General features: G+C 36.4%; 2 protein-coding genes across 2 annotated transcripts in view; one reads left to right on the top strand and one right to left on the bottom strand.

Moving 5' to 3' along the window:
• Positions 1-14,377, bottom strand: part of LOC132555681 (putative neural-cadherin 2) — a 43,216-nt gene extending 28,839 nt beyond the window's left edge. Inside the window, exons 1-8 of the mRNA XM_060220036.1 lie at positions 13,309-14,377; positions 5,803-5,985; positions 4,843-5,074; positions 3,692-3,926; positions 3,289-3,397; positions 2,729-2,834; positions 1,633-1,910; positions 972-1,249 (exon numbers count right to left, since the gene is read on the bottom strand). Coding sequence (XP_060076019.1) covers positions 972-1,249; positions 1,633-1,910; positions 2,729-2,834; positions 3,289-3,397; positions 3,692-3,926; positions 4,843-5,074; positions 5,803-5,985; positions 13,309-14,377 — 2,490 coding nt within the window. The remainder of the gene's footprint in view (positions 1-971; positions 1,250-1,632; positions 1,911-2,728; positions 2,835-3,288; positions 3,398-3,691; positions 3,927-4,842; positions 5,075-5,802; positions 5,986-13,308) is intronic.
• Positions 14,378-20,681: 6,304 nt separating this feature from the next.
• On the top strand, positions 20,682-22,301 carry LOC132555680 (uncharacterized). The gene has a single exon (XM_060220035.1). The coding sequence runs from the start codon at positions 20,682-20,684 to the stop codon at positions 22,299-22,301; it is 1,620 nt and encodes a 539-aa protein (XP_060076018.1).
• The last annotated feature ends 698 nt before the right edge of the window (positions 22,302-22,999 follow it).

The raw sequence follows: 22,999 nt of genomic DNA, 5'->3' as shown, positions 1-22,999 counted from the left end.
TGTCACTTAATACCAGTAAAATCTACTGTTCGTTTGAGTTGTGATGTCAATTAGATGGTTTTACTTTATTAACGTTGCCCTAATAAAGTTTTGTTTTCAGTTATTCAAGAACAAAGTGTTGATGTATGTTTTTAAGTTTTCAATTTTTTTGTTTTTGTTTTCAATAATACTTGTAAACAGCAAGTTGTTTCCCCAGAAAAAGAATGCATTGTTGCTCCGAAAGGGAGATAACTGTCAGCATTACAGTATAGAATAACAGAATATGAAGAATAATGTAAATTTAGAATAGAGACAGGTTCTTATATATTTGCTAGGCAATCACCTATTATCAGTTAAAATTACAATGTAAAACAGGCTATTCATAAAGAAATGAAAAAAAATTGAACAGAAATATGTGATTTTTCAGTAACTTTCATTCAATTAAGTTTTCATTGTGGCTATGGACTCTAACAGTATTGGTTAGATGTTGGATCCAGGTAACAGTTTGCTTTTGTTTCAGAAAATTCAACAATACTACGACAATTGGTAATTATCCACTGACATTAGTTCTCCTTGACAGCTTTCACTTACCCTGGCTGAACTGGTTGAGGCAGCACAGAATTAATCCTTGACATAAATGAACATACTAATATTGGATGTTGGAAATGTTATAATGTGACGTTACAATGTAGTTTCAACAATTCATGTCCAATATGATTTCTTCTATTTTATTTAGCTATATAATATAACAAATCCAAAAATATGCATGCACATAGACCCTTGTTTTGAGCCTAACTAATAACCTTCAGTCACTTAGTTTTGGACAGGTAAGGTTAGACCTCTCAAATTTTATACACAAAATATTCAAAAGTGCTGCTTCGGTCCTGATCTGGGCTTGTCATTTTTTTATTTTTTGCTAGTTCAGCTGATCCAGCCATTCCAGTCACTTACGTGAAAGCATTCCTAATAATACACCAATACAAGCTACTTACTGTAACAACATCGGTTCCTACAGGTTGTTCTTCCAACACGCTTGGCTTGTAATTACATGTGAACCGTGGTTTCCGGTTCACAGCATCCACAATGTAGACTGTCACAGAAGCAGTGCTTGTATGGAGAGGAACTGTCTTGTCACTACAGCAGCTGTTATCATCCACAGCCAAAACATCAAAATTGTACTCACTGACATCATCAGGAATAATGTTGGCGCCAGACTTTAATCTTATAATACCTGTGTCTGCGTTTATTTCAAAAATCTCATGACTGCCTCCTTAAAAAGAACAAAAGCATGATTGTATATGAAACAAATACTTTTTATTAAAATGAATAATTTTCTCAATTTTTTTTTCTGTATGTTTTAATAAATGCATTGTATATAATATTGAGTTGTCTTTCTTGACTTATAATGCAAAGAGTTGCAGTTGGAAAGCCCAATAATTTCAACATGTAGTTTATTTATTACATTAATAATGAGATTTTAAGTTAAAAATCTTTCATGTTTTGTTTTCTGATTTTTGTCAAATTAATTTCTGATGATGCATGGAGGTTAAAGCCATGAAATTCTAAATCTAAGATGGCCAATCTGAGTAACAGCTATTCAACCCCCTACTGTCTATTAGACATGATAAATAAGATGTTTCAATATTGGTATACCTCCCAAGCTGTACGTGACTACATCACCATCTGCATCGTAAGCTGTCATATCGAGGACAAGCTTCTGATCCACATCAGCACCTGGAGCGTCAGCATTATCTAGAACTTTCATCGATATAGACGAATCAACAAACACTGGTTCTAGATCGTTAACATTGTCAAGCTTTATGATGACTGAGGCTGAACTGGTCCTTTTCATGTTTAGAACCCCGCCATCATCCACTGCAAACACGGTGAAGCTGTGCATGTGATCTGGAGCTGTTTCATAGTCAAGAGCCCTACGTAAAAATATAAAAACATGACACTACGTATGCAGCATTGTATGTTGCCTAAAAACCAAAGAAACCAATCAACAGCCCCAAGTTAACTGAAAGTGTTCTAAATCACTGATATTGGTTCTTGGAGTAAACATATTCTATTTGCAGCAAATACTTTCTTTAACATTATTTACGATAATATAATTCAGCAAAAATTCTTTAATTGCATTTGAATAGACATCTGCATTATATGTGAAATAATTATATCCTTATCAAGTGTGTGAAACCATCTGAATTTAAGTATAATTTATACCAAATATGTGGTACTTGCTATGTGTCATAGTCATTGTAAAATAAATATCTAGAGGATATCCATTAATTTTTGTACCTAAGTCAAACAACAAGTTTATTTGTTTTTGTGAGAATTCTACTAGATATGATTTCTTTATCAGAATTTTTGGGTTTTTTTTTAAATTTCTATGAAGCAAATAAAATGTTGATACTTTTTTTATAATAATACACACAACAAAACTTCAATAAAACATGTGAGTATACACGGTCATAGAAGGACAAAACCTATAAGGGGAATCACCCACACTAGGATTAGGTGATAATTTTGAAAATAACCATAAAAATAGCTAGACTGCAATTAAAAAAGTAGAATTTAATGATAAAACTGATGGAACCACATGTTTTTTTCCCCATAAAATCTGCAGCTTTATCCAGCAATATTAAAAAATCCTGTTTTATCAAATGACCAATGAACATAGACAAGCTGACTCTCTTTATTGAAGGGACAACATACTAAATGATGAGGATATTTCAAGCATCATACTTACTTTTTGACGCGGATATTACCGATGTTATTGACGCTCTCAACGTCAAAATATTCATCGTTCAGTAGGTAGTTAATGGTTGAACTGGTGTCCTTGTCCGTAACAGTCACTAAAATTGGCAGAGGAATCACCATTAACAGTATCAAACTTTCCATAAGAAAAAACAAAAGGTGGGAACTTTTCAGACCAACAATGTATAAACTTTTGTTTTTTAATCATTCAAGGTGTTTTTCAGGAGTCGCTGCTCTTTTTTACACCCTGATTTTAATCTTCTTCTTAAAATCTGTTCCTTTAAATGTCCCTTTAAGAGTGCCCTGCATACCGTATGGTATGCTGCTTGGACCTAGAAGATGAACTTTCCCTTATCTGCACTGATTGGAAGTTGGTTCGTAAGGTTTTTCTTCAGGTTTTCAATTTTTGTTTACAGTTTCTATTGAAACAGGGGGTTGCAATCATGTTGATTTCTCTGTTTTATCAAAACTCATCATTTGTTTATCTATGTATCTTTTTTTTCAATGACACACTTTAAATGATAAAACAAATATGTCATATGTCTTTGTTACCTTGCATTGCTGTTTCTCCAACCCTCAGGGACTCGCTAACTTCAGCAAAGTCTGGGGACACATCAAAAACTGGATCAAACTCATTCACATCCGTGATTCGTACCATCAGCTGTCAAAATATAGAGATAAATAGTTCAAATTAAAGAGATAATTCAAATACAGTTAGAAAAATAATTCTATTTATCATTAATGGACCATAAATAAGTCATCTTAGCTATAGTACAGTACTATATACATGTATCGAATATTCAAACAATGACAAATCTAATAAGTGGTAGAATACTAGGTGCTATTGGACTGATGATAAGCTGACAAGGAAGTGAATAATATTACAAATGTTAAGTGAACATGGAACTGAATGAAACGTGAGTGATGACTGACTGTGCCACTATTCCTGACTTACACTGACAGAACTGGTGAGTTCAGAAGTACTATCTTTGGCCTGTAGAAGCAGTGGATACTCAGACATCTTCTCGTGATCGTAAGTTCCCAAAGTTAACAGTTTTCCATCTTTGATATCAAATAATGAACTATGTCCTCTTGTCCTTGGATTGATTACAGAATAAACTGTCATTCCGTTTTGAAAGTTGACACTCTGAAGATCTACATCATTGAAATCAGAGTTCTGAAGACTGAAGCTGAAAACATCAAGTTGTAAAAGTCATGTCCATGTCCATACTCTGTTCATTGTAATAAATCATTTTGGACTGACCTTACAAAACATAAATACATTTCATACGTCATGTACATAGTATGTTACATATACATAGAATATTTCCTGTATGTAGTATTTTACCTGTACATATTATTTTACCTGTACATAGAATATTTCCTGTATGTAGTATTTTACCTGTACATGTTATTTTACCTGTACATAGAATATTTCCTGTATGTAGTATTTTACCTGTACATGTTATTTTACCTGTACATAGAATATTTCCTGTATGTAGTATTTTACCTGTACATGTTATTTTACCTGTACATAGAATATTTCCTGTATGTAGTATTTTACCTGTACATATTATTTTACCTGTACATAGAATATTTCCTGTATGTAGTATTTTACCTGTACATATTATTTTACCTGTACATAGAATATTTCCTGTATGTAGTATTTTACCTGTACATATTATTTTACCTGTACATAGAATATTTCCTGTATGTAGTATTTTACCTGTACATATTATTTTACCTGTACATAGAATATTTCCTGTATGTAGTATTTTACCTGTACATATTATTTTACCTGTACATAGAATATTTCCTGTATGTAGTATTTTCCAGTACATAGTATTTTACCTGTACATATTATTTTACCTGTACATAGAATATTTCCTGTACATAGTATTTTACCTGTACATATAACTATTTGTATAATGTTTAGTACCTGTATGTTGTTTACCTAAAGCTGTGTATTTCATACTTTTAAGGTTCAGAGTGAAAATAGCACATGTACATCAATTATATACCCTATTATACCGAAATGTACCTAGTACTTATCAGTACCGGGCACATATGGTTTATTTCTACATAAACAATAAATAAGAAACTTACATTTGTCCGCTTTGAGCATTCTCAGGAACACTCGCTTTGTATTCAGGAAGATAAAATTGAGGAGCACGATATTTTGTGGTGATGAAAACTTTTTCTTCGCTACTGATTTGTTCCGTTGGTGCATTTTTATCCTTACAGAATACAGTAATTTCCTCATCGTAATTCTGTAACAGAGGTGCTTTTGTTTTGATCTCTCCTGTCAGCTCAACAACCTCAAATTTCGAGCTGGTTCCTGTGAAGTTAATACATAAGAAGTTTAATCTCAGTCTTAATTTGATGCCAATTCATCAAGCTGCTTACCATTTCCCAGAGATAAGTGAGATGGCCATTCCGATAACACATTCACTTTATCATGACAATATATATTTACGTGACCGGTAATTATCATATTCATGGTCATTACGTAATCCCCTGTTCTTAGCATTGTCAAAAGGTTTTAAAAAAGAGAATGTGCCATAAAACTATTGCTAGACAAAAATCAGCTATGGTTCTTATCTTCATCAACTGTGGTTCTTACGTTCATCAGCTGTGGTTCTTAACTTTTTCAGCTGTGGTTCTTACCTTAATCTGCTGTGGTTCTTAACTTTATCAGCTGTGGTTCTTAACTTTATCAGGTGTGGTTCATACCTTTATCAGCTGTGGTTCTTACCTTTATCAGCTGTGGTTCATACCTTTATCAGCTGGTTTTTTTTTTACCTTTATCAGCTGTGGTTCTTAACTTTATCAGCTGTGGTTCATACCTTTATCAGCTGTGGTTCTTACCTTTATCAGCTGTGGTTCTTACCTTATCAGCTGTGGTTCATACCTTTATCAGCTGTGGTTCTTACCTTTATCAGCTGTGGTTCATACCTTTATCAGCTGTGGTTCTTACCTTTATCAGCTGTGGTTCTTACCTTTATCAGCTGTGGTTCATACCTTTATCAGCTGGGTTTTTTTACCTTCATCAGCTGTGGTTCTTACCTTTCATGTAGAAGCCGACCAGACTGCCGGGGTCTGGGTCGAGCGCGGTCAGTGTGTAACACGTGGTCCAATTAGAGGCCCAAGCATCTACGGTGGCAAGCATCGGCCTCGGTATATTCGTGAACCTCGGGACTTCATCGTTGATATTATTTAATACCAAAGTTAATGTGTGTTCATATTCAGCTGAAAAAAATGGGAGAAAATAAACAATCATATATGTGTTCAACACAGCAACTAAGGTTTGATTAATGAGTAACGTAATCTCAAATTAAGTGAGCTTTTATATTCAATAGTTTGGTTTTAATTATATCAATGGCGGACAACCTCCCTTGTGTATACGTGGTGGAAGCATTGTGTAGTGTAGTTTACTTTGAAGATCCCCGACAGGACATTTAAATTAGGTGGACCAGTCGTTACACGATGAACGTTCAGCAGGGAGTAGTCGTTACTATGTAAAACCCGGATATGTCTCGCCCAACGGACAGAACCCACAGGTTTCATCCTAGGCCAAAAACATAGAGGAGGTGTCAAGGGAGACAGGAAGACGAAATATATACTGAAGATAAAAGTACAATGTATGTATAAAGACCCGTGACGCAGTGAATGACGTCAGTGGGTTAATTTTCCCGCTCTCGCAACTTCTGCAAAACTGGCTATTTAATGGCACTGATCCGAGTTACTCACAGGTCGTGGCGTGTCTGCATATGTGTGTTACGTTTTACAACTGTCAAGATTTCATGCTTTTCATGTGCCTAGTTATTTACCAATAATTTTATCTCCAAAGGTTTACATGTTAAAACAAATTCCCAGTTTATTGCGAGTTTTCTAGCAGAACATATAAATGTAAACTGAACATAAATGTCCTTTCATTTTGATACGTGTTAGGTACTTGTATGGAACCAGTGTACTAAACGCTTGTTAAGATTTACCTGGAGCAGCTGATAGTCTATGGGTAGCTTTATGTTTCGTATGTTGGGACAAGTCTATACAGATCCGCTATTTAGCGCCCCGTCACGGGTGGCGACCATCCCCCCTCATTAATATTACTATCCTCATCATTAGTCTGTTCATCGTACAGTTTTCGCTACGGCGTTAGCTTTATGTCAACATACATCACACGTGTTTAAATCGGTAGTCCCGCTATTGGCATTTAAATTAATACTTAACATGTGCAACACCACTAAAATAATTTAGCTCTGAAATTACTGGGATTTTCACTTAGTCTAGATTGATTTCATAATAAATTGAAGCGATTAACAAAATATTACATAGAAATATTTATCATTATGTTTCAATGCAAACTGGATATGAAAAGAAACCTTGTGGGACAGAGTCTACACGACCAGAGCGGGGGAAATCACACACAGCTCATTGGGGAAATCATTCCGTGTTCTCGTTATCAATTATAGTTTAAAATGTAAGTCGACGTCTAACATCATTACATTACACATAGAAACAGCATTGTTATTTGTTATATTTACCTATTTGCTTGCAAAGAATTGTCATTTATAACGATAATAAACGCCATATCGTGATAATGCTATGCTTAAACATCCAGTGGATTTTCCTCTCGTAAAAATCTTATCCTTTTTAGACGTTATTTACAACACTATCACTATTTCAAAGTCTCCGCGTCAGGATGACCCCGATTGTTCACGAGGCGACGAATCCAGCGAAACAAACCAATACCAGGTTTTTTTTTAAATGTAAAGTTCAGGTATTCGAAAATACCTGTAATCACTTCTAAATCTAATGTTTTAAATGATTTATATTAAATACAAATGTCTGTTATTGTACACATAACCTAAATCTGATTTGTACAAAATATAGCTCGAATTTATATTGTTTTTAAACGGGACACTCCTTAATTTTTGTTTTTTAATTTACATATAATCTAGTAAGTGATATCGACGGTATGGTCCAATATTGGTACTGGATCCTAACATACTGGAATAGATATATGATCAATGAAGTAATAACGACCTCACATTGGAATGCGCTGGTGCTGTCATCGGCCGAATGGGATTATCGAGAGACCTATTTTTTCTCTACCGCTCTCGATTTTACTTATAACTTTGTATTTGCTTTTTGTTTTCAGTATGTGATGTAATTGATGTAATATTTGTGTCTTGATAAAGGGACAGAGTGCCTCGATTATCTGACCATTCACTTGCCCGTACTGTCGTTATGTGTGTAAGTGTGTATGATTCTCGCTAGTCGACAGGGCAATGTAGAACCGGATAATCTATATGTTTAATGCAAGTGTCAGAATTTAGACGGTCGTCACATCTCCTACAACTGCCTGGTTGAGTCTACTTAAAACAAAATTTACAGCTTTATAGTCACGACTTATTGATAACACCTCTCCCACAAACAAGTTCTATACAGGTACCAGTCTCACAGAAAATAAGTTCTCTACTTCATATTAAGTGTTCCCACGGACGGTGTTATATTTGGGATACACGGGAACAGTTTTTTCTAAGCAGACTGACAAAGGAAAAGTCTAAACTAATAAACGACACGGTGCAATATCTAGGGGCGGAATGTGCGGAATGTCTAAAGGCTACATAGGGAAAATGACGTAATTCCAGATAACGGATAACCCAGTCATTATTATAAAGCCAATAGTTAGTATTTGAATATATATTTAAAACACCTTGTGTGATCAAAGATGTCTGATAGCTACGACACACTGAATTGGCACACGTCATTCGATTGTTGTCTCATGGTTTTAAAAAACAATTGATTGTGTATTAATTGGCAATAATTAAGAATGAGTTTGATAATACTTCCTTCTGTATTCTACGTTAACAATGCTTTAAACAATATATTTCACTTTATAATGTTTATTCTGTAGGCGTGTCTAACTTTTTTCTGATGTGTCCTGATGTGACACCTATATTTCGGCCACTGGAACTGAGTTTGCATGAAGTTAAGAACCGTGCCAAGATATAATCACATATCATATTAAAATATAAATTTATATAAATTACCGCTATGATCATTTTAAAACCATTTCTAGTACAAATTGTACATATGTATTATACCTGACCTAACTTACACGTGTACACAGATATTATACCTGACCTTTACTAACGGCTCATCGCAGTGGTAAAGAACATATTGAATTAAGATTGACTTGACATTGGTAATAGTAGATATTATAAAGGCTGTACAGTTATATAATGAATTCCTGAATGATCGTCTTATTTGTACGAGTAGGCGGTTATGTCACGTGCGTACATGTACATTTGTGTACATATACAATGTACCTGTGTTTAATTTACATTTTATTATTCTGTACACCTGTACATTATGATATACAGGCGTATATTACCTGTGGAATGGTAATGATACAATGTATATATACCTGTACATCCTTCCATTGTGTACTTATATATGTCAGGTTTTAAACCTGTATGACAAGAAATAAACAGCACTGACCGGAAACTTACAAAGGAATGTATATCTCTAGTCCTGAGAATTGTCGACAATGATCGCCGACACATTGTTAGACATAACGCTACACCCCTGATCCTATTATATATAAGTCAATTATCCCTGGTCTGGTATGTGTACACGATCAAACGCTAATAGACCAAAAAATTAGACCCTAAAATCATAACACTTTATTACTATCTAAAGAAAATTTAACAAAAGTAATTCAGCGGATAAATTTACAAAAAATTAAGATAATAAAATTATTTTTAAAACTAAATCATTCGGCAGGGATGTGAGTAAATACCAAACCAATAGTTACAATAAAACTTCCGAAGCTCTAAGTATAGGGTATTTATTTTACACCCAAAATGACATATGTTCCAAAATATTTAAGATCTTCTACAAATCTGTTTGTAACAGCAAAGAGAGGCGGGGGTGGGTGGGAGCATTTATAGGCTTTGCCTGTTGCCAAATTCCTTTTGTCAGTAAAATCATGACAATAAACCATATAAAAATGTACAAATAACGACTTTTCTGTGTAACATATATTGCGTACGATATATGCACACATCACAGCTCTACACCATCTGGAAAGGCTGTGCGATTTTTCTTATCTATTGTGCATATATCCCAGTAAACCTTTACAGGAAACGAAGGTTTTCAATGTTATATCCCAAAGTTCTCAGCACAATAACACTGTTTAGGAACCTGATCTATAATTTCTGACCATTAGGGAAGTTTGGATAAATCTGAACATGCGTAAACCTTGAAGGGATATGATGACCTTAAAGGCACTGGTTAGTCAGCTGGCGATTCGTTATCGTGTCAACAGAGGGGATTTGAGACCGTATACTGCGTCACATAACTATGGACATAGCCCCAGGTGTTACGCAAGGCCTTGTGCATATATAGCATAACTTGACCACAACCAGACAAACTTTCTGCTAAATTACATGCATGTGATGTAATATTATACATAGTTGAAATAAATAAACTTCAGAAGCCGTGTGCTGCAATCGTGTAACGGCATGTTATTCAAAACACAAGTAAGTCTCTAAGTGTAAAATACATGATGTCACAATTACAACATAAATCGCGACTTTGTGGTTTAACGTGTAAAAGATGACATTGTGACGCGACTTTGTGGTTTGACGTGTAAAAGATGACATTGTGACGCGACTTCGTGGTTTAACGTGTAAAACATGACATTGTGACGCGACTGTGTGGTTTAACGTGTAAAACATGACATTGTGACGCGACTTTGTGGTTTAACGTGTAAAACATGACATTGTGACGCGACTTTGTGGTTTAACGTGTAAAACATGACATTGTGACACGACTTCGTGGTTTAACGTGTAAAACATGACATTGTGACGCGACTTTGTGGTTTAACGTGTAAAACATGACATTGTGACGCGACTTTGTGGTTTAACGTGTAAAACATGACATTGTGACGCGACTTCGTGGTTTAACGTGTAAAACATGACATTGTGACGCGCTGTGTGGTTTAACGTGTAAAACATGACATTGTGACGCGACTTCGTGGTTTAACGTGTAAAACATGACATTGTGACGCGACTTCGTGGTTTAACGTGTAAAACATGACATTGTGACGCGACTTCGTGGTTTAACGTGTAAAACATGACATTGTGACGCGACTTTGTGGTTGCGTATGAATGATATTCTGTTGCAACTTCACTGTAATTGTAAAAGGCATGGTGACGCGACTTCACTGTAAATGCCAATGGCATTGTGACGCGACTTCATTGTATTTTTAAATGGCATTGTGACGCGACTTCACTGTAAATGTAAATGGCATTGTGACGCGACTTCACTGTAAATGTAAATGGCATTGGGACGCGACTTCACTGTAAATGTAAATGGCATTGTGACGCGACTTCACTGTAATTGTAAATGGCATTGTGACGCGACTTCACGGTAATGGTAAATGGCATTGTGACGCGACTTCACCGTAATAGTAAATGGCATTGTGACGCAACTTCCCTGTAAATGTTTATGGCATTGTGACGCGACTTCACGGTAATGGTAAATGGCATTGTGACGCGACTTCATTGTAATTGTAAATGGCATTGTGACGCGACTTCACGGTAATGGTAAATGGCATTGTGACGCGACTTCACTGTAATTGTAAATGGCATTGTGACGCGACTTCACTGTAATTATGAATGAGGTTATGACGCGACTTCACTGTAATTGTAAATGGCATTCGAGGTAATTGTAAATGATATAGCGACACGACTTCGCGGTTAAGTATAAAATACATTATGACACTCGCGTTTACTACATAATTTATGATCACGTGACCTGAAGTCTCGATTTCACACACACTTAACTGCTATTAACATGAAATATCAATTTTAAATATATTTACCGTTTCAATAGTCACGTTCATCGCATGTGAATATTTAACTGTCAGCTTTCATATATGGTTAGTATCATGTCAATTGTGTTGTAATACTGAGGGTTCTCCTGTCTGAAATTGTGACATAACAGGTTACATAATGTCACCATTGTTTAAAATGCATGTCTGTTAATGGAATGAAAACAGACAAATCCAGTCATTTTTGATCAATTTTGTTTTGGTCCCGATTACCTGTAGCTTATGGTAACCGTCAAAAATGTTGTCTTATATTATATGAATTGTACTGGGGAGAGTATATGATACGTAAATACCATACCATTCCTGAATCGCCTAATGACCCTCATCGTTACCCACTACAATATCTCTGGTTTTCCTGGTGAACCCCTCAACGTTACCTACTACATAATCCCAGTTTCTCCTTGTGATCCCCCTCAACATCCCGTACAAAAATATCTCAGTTCCCACACTTATAAAAATACCCCCTCCTTCCGCCCATCAGATTTATGTCTTACTTTACATACATATCTTGCCCCTTTTCAAGATCCCAGCATATAATCCCTCATTGTTGTCGGTGTTCTATCGCGCAACAGTACAACGTAAACTTTTAACAATATTTCCGTGTCGACAGGTGATGCTAAATGTTCAGATTTTAAGTACCCGTGTAACTGGCACTAGTCCTATCGTACAGGCCTGCTATTAATATTATGTGCGATGTTCGCTTTCAGCAGTAACTTTTAATATAGTTTAATTTTAACTGAAAAAGTGGTTGGTAAAGCACATTCTCGTGTTATATTGTGTTTAACAGGATTACAACTGGTGTAGCGCAATGTACCAAACGGCAAACATATGCAGAAGAGAGCGTATCTTCAACTTTGGAACACGTTCATTTTTCGCCATTATACAATAGAAGGCACAAATTATAATAAGAGTTACATGATTTTATTACGTATGTATACCTGTATACATCACCTACATCTACCTGTAAATATTACCTATATGTACCTGTATATATTGCCTACATGTACCTGTAAATATTACCTACATGTACCTGTATATAACACCTACACGTACCTGTATATAACACCTACACGTACCTGTATATAATACCTACACGTACCTGTATATAATACCTACATGTACCTGTATATTTTACCTACATATACCTGTAAATATTACCTACATATACCTGTAAATATTACCTACGTGTAACTGTATATATTACCTACATGTACCTGTAAATATTACCTACTTGTACCTGAATTTAATACCTACACGTACCTGTATATATTACATAACTAAGTGTATTTTTCGTTTGCCTTTAATGTATTACCTATGTGTACCTGTATCTATTTGTATACCTGTATATATATATTACCTATGTGTACCTGTATCTATTTGTATACCTGTATATATATATTACCTATGTGTACCAGTATCTAGTTTTGTACCCAGTAATTCGTGCAATTTTTTATGCGAGTCCAAAATACCAATTCTGATGAGTTAAGAGGTATGGCGAGTTAAAATTTAAGCGAATGCCACAGGAAAACCATGAGTCCAGAACTCAAATTTTTGAATCTCAAAAATTAAAAGAGATTTGTTCTGTTTGTAACTCTACATACGCATGACCAGTGACCGTCAACAATTACCATCAGTTGACAACACAAACGAGTCTTGTTATTTACCTGGTTCAGAATTTCCGGTTCTCTCGTACACCTCCACCAGGATCGATGTTGTCCCGTTATCAGCATCTAAAACCGAGCCTGGCTTGGGCTCAACTTGACCATTTTGGTCCACCGTCACTACATCCGGTACCGCCTGTTTTAAGTCGAAAAAAGTTCCGGTACCTTGTCTGGTGAATTGGTAGAGCACTCCCGTTGAACCTTCGTCGATGGTTTTGGTGACAGCAGCTGTTTTCACCTGTCGTCTGTATCTGTGGTGGAAGATGGTCTGTTTCTTGTCCTGGCGAAAGTTGACAGTTAAATCATGGCCTTGTCTCCGGAGGTCATGTTTCTGGTCAGTATTAATGTATACTGACGGTTCTCGCGCGCCGGAAACGTCAGATTTGACAGTTGTCGTGGTGTTTTGTCCATTACGTATATCTATACGGAGGTTAGTAAACAACACTTGGTGGTCTGAACTGACCACCTTACACAGAAGATAGTAAACCCGACAAGATGGGACATCGGCTAGGTGTAACTGGAGGTTTCCGTTCGTGTCTTTTTGAAATTCAAATAAGCCCACTGATTTCTCACTTCCGATGAGTGTATAGAGAGAGTATAGGGCATGGGAAGCTTTGAATAGGGCGTTCATGTCCTCTCCCAGCACCTGGGAGGATCCCGTTACGTCTGCATGACCTCGGATTTCATTTGGGAATCTTATAAAATGCGACGGGGGTTTAACCGTTACGGTCAGTCTTGAGATTTCTGGTATGTCCGTACATTGTGGACAGTCGGTAATAGCCAACCTTGTCACATGAACGGTCAACTGTCTATTTTCATAACCTTTCACACTTTCTTTTAAAACCAAATCACCGGATCCCGATACAGTAAACAGTTGGATTTCATTTTCAGGGACGTTTAGAAAGAAGTCCCTTCCATTACAGCCTAACTTTGTCACTTTAAAACCTTTCGGTGCATTGCTGGGTATCTCCATCTCTACTAAAACGGCTGATACTCCAGTGGACCGACCAAGAGAGACGGAGATACAGACATTAATGATTAGACACAAAGTTACCTGTATGGCGGTCGCCATCTTGGAATTCTTTAAAGGTGAACCAATCAAATTTAAAAATTTGTATACAAACTCACACCTTGTATCTCCAGATAAGTAATCCGCACCACGAAAACTTCAATAAAAATGTATCACAGAATCTACATTGTGGTGTTTAGATCCATCGAAACTGAATATAAACGTCTGGACGCGGTTTCTGTGCCATGGTTTGCCCACGCCTATAGTCGATATATCGCTGTGTTGTTGACTTCGGGGCTTATGGCGGAAACGTGTGCCGTATTGATGTATTCCAGGTATGCACTACAGCGCGTCACCGCTCAGGTGTTAGAAATCGGTCCCTCTGCTCAAATATTCGAATGACTAATCATTCGATCACATCGGTATAATTTCACCTTCTCCTTATACTTAATCCGGGTATTAAGATTGTTAACGTTTAAACTTCCGATCCGGCGCACACTAGCGGTATGACAGTCTCTTTTACATGTGTATGTGTATACCATAAAGGTGTGTGAGGGTAGCGGACGTTATCTATTTATAGAAATGCCATAAATACTAAAGGGCCTTAGGACGCATGTCTAACGAATCGATCCGGGTGAACATTCTCCAAAAGTTCTGATGACTAATACAGGTGAATCAAGAGAAGGAGCGTACCTGTAGTTTTACCTGTGTAGATTTTACCTGAGGGGCATATTACCTGTATGTGTGTGTAAACAATGTATACTGTAGATAGAGTTGTTATTGTTTATAAATTCCTGAAGAAGTATGCGCTTTGTGACTATTTGAGATAAGAGTAGTAAGCTAATGCAGTGTTTAAAAAATGAAAAAAGTTGTTTTGAAAAATCTTACTACAGGGACATAATAATTTGAGGAAGTCTATATGTGATATGTGAAGAGTCAGTCTATATATGATATGTGAAGAGTCAGTCTATATGTGATATGTGAAGAGACAGTCTATATGTGATATGTGAAGAGACAGTCTATATGTGATATGTGAAGAGTCAGTCTATATGTGAATATGGAACAATCTTCTCTGCTTTAATTAGACGTTTATGAATGTTTTAGGGTGTTCTATTCATAATCGGTAACATACACCCCTCAATCACGTAAAATGTAGGTATATCATATCTACCGGAATATGCAAAAATTCACCTAAAATGTACATATATACATGTTTGTATTGATTGTAACAACTACCATGTCCCTGTGTGACGAACTCGTGGGTGTTAAACGGTCCACTGGTACACACCGATCGCGAGCTTGTATCCCAATTATAGTATACTGAGTAATAACACGACGATGACAACAGCAATCAATCTACATAGTTATGTCATTATCACGTGATCATTAAAATGTAACAAAATAAGAGCGGCAACGTGTTGAGATCACGTGGTACCTTTCTGAAACAAAGAAACAACACAAATTGAAATAAAATACGTTGTAAATGGTTTTCTTACCAGCCAGGATCACTGACGGGTAACATAAATATACAGTAGTTATAAGGTAACTATACAGTAACTGTATATATATGTATTATAAAGCCCTCTACTTATTTCTCCTTTTAACTTTTAATAGAAGTCGATCAGGACAACCATTAAATTGCCTACTTTTTCCATTCTCCGTTGTCAACGTTATACCTGGTTAATACAGAAGGCGGTCTAGTTGTGTCATAGGGACATTTCCTATATATCGTCACTGTCAGTAAAAATGAAAGTTGTGTCATAGGGACATTTCCTATATATCGTCACTGTCAGTAGAAATGAAAGTTGTATCATAGGGACACTTCCTATATACCGTCACTGTCAGTAGAAATGAAAGTTGTATCATAGGGACATTTCCTATATACCGTCACTGTCAATAGAAACGAAAGTTGTATGTCATAGGGACATTTCCTATATACCGTCACTGTCAGTAGAAATGAAAGTTGTGTCATAGGGACATTTCCTATATACCGTCACTGTCAGTAGAAATGAAAGTTGTGTCATAGGGGCATTTCCTATATACCGTCACTGTCAATAGAAACGAAAGTTGTGTCATAGGGACATTTCCTATATACCGTCACTGTCAGTAGAAATGAAAGTTGTGTCATAGGGACATTTCCTATATACCGTCACTGTTAGTAGAAATGAAAGTTGTGTCATAGGGACATTTCCTATATACCGTCACTGTCAGTAGAAATGAAAGTTGTGTCATAGGGACATTTCCTATATACCGTCACTGTCAGTAGAAATGAAAGTTGTGTCATAGGGACATTTCCTATATACCGTCACTGTCAGTAGAAATGAAAGTTGTGTCATATGGACATTTCCTATATACCGTCACTGTCAGTAGAAATGATAGTTGTGTCATAGGGACATTTCCTATATACCGTCACTGTCAGTAGAAATGAAAGTTGTGTCATAGGGACATTTCCTATATACCGTCACTGTCAGTAGAAATGAAAGTTGTGTCATAGGGACATTTCCTATATACCGTCACTGTCAGTAGAAATGAAAGTTGTGTCATAGGGACATTTCCTATATACCGTCACTGTCAGTAGAAATGAAAGTTGTGTCATAGGGACATTTCCTATATACCGTCACTGTCAGTAGAAATGAAAGTTGTGTCATAGGGACATTTCCTATATACCGTCACTGTCAGTAGAAATGAAAGTTGTGTCATAGGGACATTTCCTATATACCGTCACTGTCAGTAGAAATGAAAGTTGTGTCATAGGGACATTTCCTATATACCGTCACTGTCAGTAGAAATGAAAGTTGTGTCATAGGGACATTTCCTATATATCGTCACTGTCAGTAGAAATGAAAGTTGTGTCATAGGGACATTTCCTATATACCGTCACTGTCAGTAGAAATGATATACAAAATGTAAATAACGAACTTTTCCCCAAAATAATTATAACTATTTAACTGATAACGTATTCCGGTGTTATCAGACCTATAACGTAACCCGGTGTTATCAGACTAATAACATAATCCAGTGTTATCAGACTTATAACGTAACCCGGTGTTATCATACTTATAACTTAACCCAGTGTTATCAGACTAATAACATAATCCGGTGTTGTCAGGATAATAACGTAATCCGGTGTTATCAGACTTATAACATAATCCAGTGTTATCAGACTAATAACATAATCCAGTGTTATCAGACCTATAACTCCAACACTGTGGGAGGGACCTGTATTATAGTGTACTATAACTAGTAAAGGAGACCAACGAACTAGCAGCCCTCGCCCTTCGAAACATTGTTATAGGACCCAGTGCTGTTGTTATATGTGGAGATTTCAGTGAGATCCTCAAAACCCACGGACATTAAACATTATATTAGGCGTAGCTATCATTAACTTGTTAATAAAACTCTAATTTATTACGGAAGTAACTGTAGGTATTTCACGGTAAATCTCTTCTAGTCCTGGCGTGAATCACGAAGAAAACTTTTAGACACGTGATATAAAACCAATGTAGACATCAACCGGAAATGATAAAGGTCTTTGTGTGATGCTGACCTAACAGAACGGAGGCACAGACTTACATATGTCGTCTGCTGACTCACCTGTAAACCACCTGTGATTGATTACAGTAGAGGTGTATGTCTGTGTGAGATTAGAACCCCCTTACTTACAATGTTATCCTGTATCGTGGTTGTCCGCTGAGCATTGCTTGGTTTTTAGTTAAAATTTTGATAATATAATTCTTGTCACCACTGTGCTAAGATCGGCTGTAAGTTATCCTATTTCATTAATATTTCCAGATATGAAATGAAATTGCATCCCATAGGTTAACAAGTAATATTTCCCGTTTTATTACAATCAACCCACCGTGATATGGAATCTTTTTCCCTGTTCAACTCTATTTCAAACCAACAATTGAGGCTTAACTCCCGTTGATGACCCATGGTCAACTTCGTCCCGAACACTAGTCTAGTTATAGATAAACGCAAAACCGGACGAGTTGTTTCCCTTGCAACACAGTTATTATATGCGAGGTACAACAGTCACCACGTTGTCTGAACTCAAAAAGCTTGTCGTAATTCCTAAACATAGTATGTATTATTATACTTTCAGATGTAGTTCAATATATCAAACGTGTTAAAGTCTTCAAATTGCACTGTACTATACTTCTTTCCTTAATGACTAAAAGATACAGGGCGCTGATACTGTGGCCTGGTGGGATTAAGGTCTATCACATTTTTCAGTCAACTGACCATGACTCTCTTTCAAATGTGTTAAAATCTTCAAATAAATGTAACTTATTCTCAGTAAGCAAACGGCACAAAGTATTGATACCGTGGGCCTGTCGCATACCAAGATGTAGGGCTACCAAGATTATTCAAATTAACAATTTTGAACCTCTTTCAAGGTCACAGGGGTTTAATATAATTAAATCTTTAACAACCTAAAAACCGAAACGCGTAGTGTACTGATATTAGTCTTGTTGCATGCTTGGATGAAGAGTTACTACGTTGTTCAAAGAAATGAACTTAACCCAACCTCAAGATCACAGGGGTCAAGTGTGATTAATTTTTAGACAAATTCTCAATAACCGAGTGGTCTATTGTTATGACGTCACACCAGTTCCATGATAGAAGGCAGGACTGTCAAATATATACAGATGGGATCTTTATCACTTATAAGGTCACAGAGGTAAAATGTGTTAAAATCTTCGAGCGAGCTGTTAACCCATTAGCTAAGTATTGAGTGTTGATCATTCTTGGGAAATGTTCTTTGCATTTCGTTCCTTTCAAATTTACCTGACAATTTTACAAAATCTTCCCTGTAAGCTAGAGACCAGGTGAGAGATTCCGGCTTGTTGGGCATGTTGTTTGGTAATACCAGAAAAGTCACTAAAAGACTGACAAGACTGACATGACTAAAGATTTTAGAGTGATTTGTTACACGGACGAATTTAGTAAAGCAATGTGGCAAAAACAAAAGTAATGTCGGTAATTTCGTTTACAAAATTTCTACACCGGTTCGCACAGTAAAGCACCACCAGCGTTATCTGCTAAAAATGATTACATACATCAGAGGCTTGTCGCTTCACATCTCGGAATGGTATCAAGTCAAGTCGCCCCCAAGACAAGTCGCCCCCCTATTATCTCAATACAGGTCGCCCCCTACATATTAGGGGCGACTTGACTTACATTCCTCGGAATGCATTTTTCAGAATTTCTTTATTTCATTAAACGGACTTATAAGATAAGCTCTGTACCCTTTATTATGTCATATTTGTTATTTGTGTGAATGCCCAACATTGATAGATGTTCGCAGAAACTGTTTCGCCAACTTCCATATTATATATGAAAAGGATAGCGGGGCGTTCCACCTTGAGGTACTTCCCTCCTCGCCATTATATCCCCATCTCCACTAGCCAAAGGTGTTCAGAACAATACTCTCCTATTTCAGGAGAGGTACTGGACCGTAAACGAAACGGTCCTACCCTTGAATCTTTATATACAGTAATTAGCTTCGAAACATCGAGTCGTTTAGAAAAAATACCTGCTGTTGAAACATTTTTTTACTGTTCGATGAAGTTTTGTGTTCTTGGCACGACTTGACTTGCGTAATGAACCCGGAAAGTTCATCATTGAGAACAAACATTGTCAGTTGTACTGCCACACTCTGAGTAATCTGAAGACTATCTAACTGTAGACGGAAGATTTTCTGAATTTTATCCTTGATAGTATTCTTTTTCTTAATATCGCTGGTGCATTAATCGCTGGTGCATAATGACCCTATCACGAGATTTCCAAGAATCTTAACACTGAGTGTCTCTACACTTGCACAATTTCCTTACCGATAGGCCCAATTTACCTGCTATTGAAATGGTTGTTATCTAATCACAAGGACCTCGAACACACGGAAGAATGTAGAGAAGCTCATAAGGAAATCGTTAGTATTGGTTTCTGTAACCACGTGCCCTGCACGTAGTTAGTTTTTACGAGATTTCGGCGCTACAAAATAGGTATGTTGGAATTAAGTTTGTTATAATTATCTATCTATTACGCATGTTTCTTCTTTAATTTTACAGTGTATGTCAAAATAATGATAATAAAAGAATTGGTATGATAAGAACATTCTATTGATGAACTCAATAACATGTAGCATCCTCCCGGATGGAAACAATTATAAACTTGAAAATTGACTAAGAGCTCGTTAAAGACTTATATATACTAATATTTATCAAATGAAAATGTTTCAATCACTAAAACAAGTGATTGTCACTCTTAGACTAATTAATAGGTAATGGATTGGGGAAAACATACAATATTATTGTTATTTGTTCTTTAGATGCCGTAACAAAAGCAACTACAATAATAGTCCAACATGGTGTGGTCAGACGTACTGCAAGCTGTCTTTGTACTGCCATTCACCGCAGGAAATTCAAGGAATGTCCGGAATCGAACAGTTCATTTAGACGGAACCACGTCTATTGTTGTTATCAGAATACTATTTTTGTCCTTAATTTTTCTGCTGGTGAAAACTACAACAGAGCAAGAAGGCACTTTGATTGAATTTACCGGGATACAAATTATTTTATCCATCGTTGTCCTCCTTGGTTTGCTGTCGTGTATGACCGCTGTCATTGTCATCAAGGTCAAGGGATTCAACTCCATCATGGTGCGACGACAGAAGGTCACCACCTCTCGTCTTCAAATGATTGTGATGTGGATATTTGGAATTCTGTCTGTTATGTTTTGTTTTCTGAAGAGTGGCCATATAATTGAATGCATTTACACCGTAAAACACAATTTCATCGGCGACATCCCAATCATGGAATGTGTTTACTACGTCATCATTTTCGTGTTCCTGCCTGTCCAGATGCTATCTGTTACCTACTTTACGCCGTATCGTTTTAAAAGCTTCCTACGGATTCAGTATATGGTACTATTGGTCGTGGCTTCCAATATGACAATGTGGGTTTACGGTCTTGTAGAACATAATCAGTATTTCTCGAAGGTTACCCATGGAAACGACACTTGGCACAACAACTGTACAAACTTGACAATTACACGTATGCTTTATGTAACAGATAAAATTCTCCTCCCGATATTTCTGGAATATTCCTTGCTAGCAATAACTTTGACACAAAATTTATCAGTGGAATGGGAAACAAACAATAGCAGTGATGAAAATCAATTGTTGGAAATTCAAAGTTCGACAGAAACCACTGCAAGAACCTTTGATGAAAATGAAGTTGAATCTTCCTTCAACACAGCCGTCGGCCCCAATGCCGAAACTCCATTATTGTCTCCCGAATTGACCACAGGATCAAGTCAGAGAAAACGAAAACAATCTTTCCTGTTTTACATCATTCTATTATTGGCTTGTTTGCTAGCAATTAGTATTTTTATCGGATATATTGTCCGAATTACCGGCCACATCCAAACGTCACAAGACTGGCTCATCGGTTTAGAGTTGGTCCTTGCTGTGATCATGAGTTTATGTACATTTGTTGCATATTATCTTGCGACCAGAGACACAGATCCTCCCTTCAAGTCTGCTCCCATTTCTACGGGAGAATACGTCTTTATCATTTCATCGGTTGGATCCCTAATGGGAAGTGTGCTTCGTATCATACCTGCCCTAAAAATAAATCATAACAATTACATGTATCTAATTATACCTTCACGTGTGATTTTTTGTGCCACATCCTACCTACAGACTGTCCTGATCCTTCATGTAAGTCGCTGCAGACCTAAGCGTCACGGCTACACTGCGTCCCTGAGAGGTGTATTGCTGTTGTTGTCTCTGTATAACTGTGGATGTTGGGTCGTTGAGAGTTTTATCATAGGCAGTTTTCCTGAACTAGACCATGAGGAAAAACAACTACTAGGTTCAAGCTTGTTGGAATTAAGTACCCAAGTTTGTCATCCCTTGAATGTATTCTTCAGATTCGCCTCAGCACTGGAACTGTACGAGTTGTTTAAGAAATTCGGAAAATAAAGACATATACACACATGGGGCACATTTTTATTTCATTTTTCGTAAATTATGATTTTTTGTACAAAAAAAAGACAACACTTGCTATAATATTTAATTATACTGAATACATATGAAATCCATGTACTGAGACAATACCTGTTTTATAATATCTGTTTAATCGGATATATTCATGAATATATATCACACTTACATTACAGTTAAGATGATTCTGTAGTCTGTGGGATTGTAACTTTTGCAAAGAACGTCAGATCGATAAGTAGACTAATATAGACAAATGATGAAGGAAAGATTGTGATAACTGAATATTTAAATGATCACAATTTCAAATAAATCATCACATTTTAATGACTTCCACTTATATTTATAGAATTCATCGTGCAAATTAGTTTCACCGTGTTTTAGGCAGCACAGAAAGGCAAACACTAGCTCATGTTTAATTGGAATACCTTGAGGTACAAGTATTAGTTGACAAATCTTGAAAACCCAGAAGTTCTTAACATTGTCTTTTCGATAAATATGATTTTTAGATTTATTGAACAAAAGATTTTTGACAACAGAACTAATGATGAAATAATTCTACTTATCACTTAGTAAATGCTCTGCTTTTAGGTCATGTGAATAATTGATACCATACAGTTCAAAGATGCAAAGACGAAAACAAAAAAGAAAGGAAAGAAAAAGAAATATCACGTTCCAAC

Source organism: Ylistrum balloti, unplaced genomic scaffold, assembly GCF_031769215.1.
Source record: "Ylistrum balloti isolate Yb309-2 unplaced genomic scaffold, AGI_CSIRO_Ybal_v1 Utg370510, whole genome shotgun sequence".
Lineage (NCBI taxonomy): Eukaryota > Metazoa > Mollusca > Bivalvia > Pectinida > Pectinidae > Ylistrum > Ylistrum balloti.
This window is presented reverse-complemented; position numbering and strand designations above follow the sequence as displayed.

Bases quoted from the DNA above. Each gene is read 5' to 3' on its own strand.
- LOC132555680 (XM_060220035.1), top strand. From the start codon at position 20,682: ATGGTGTGGTCAGACGTACTGCAAGCTGTCTTTGTACTGCCATTCACC.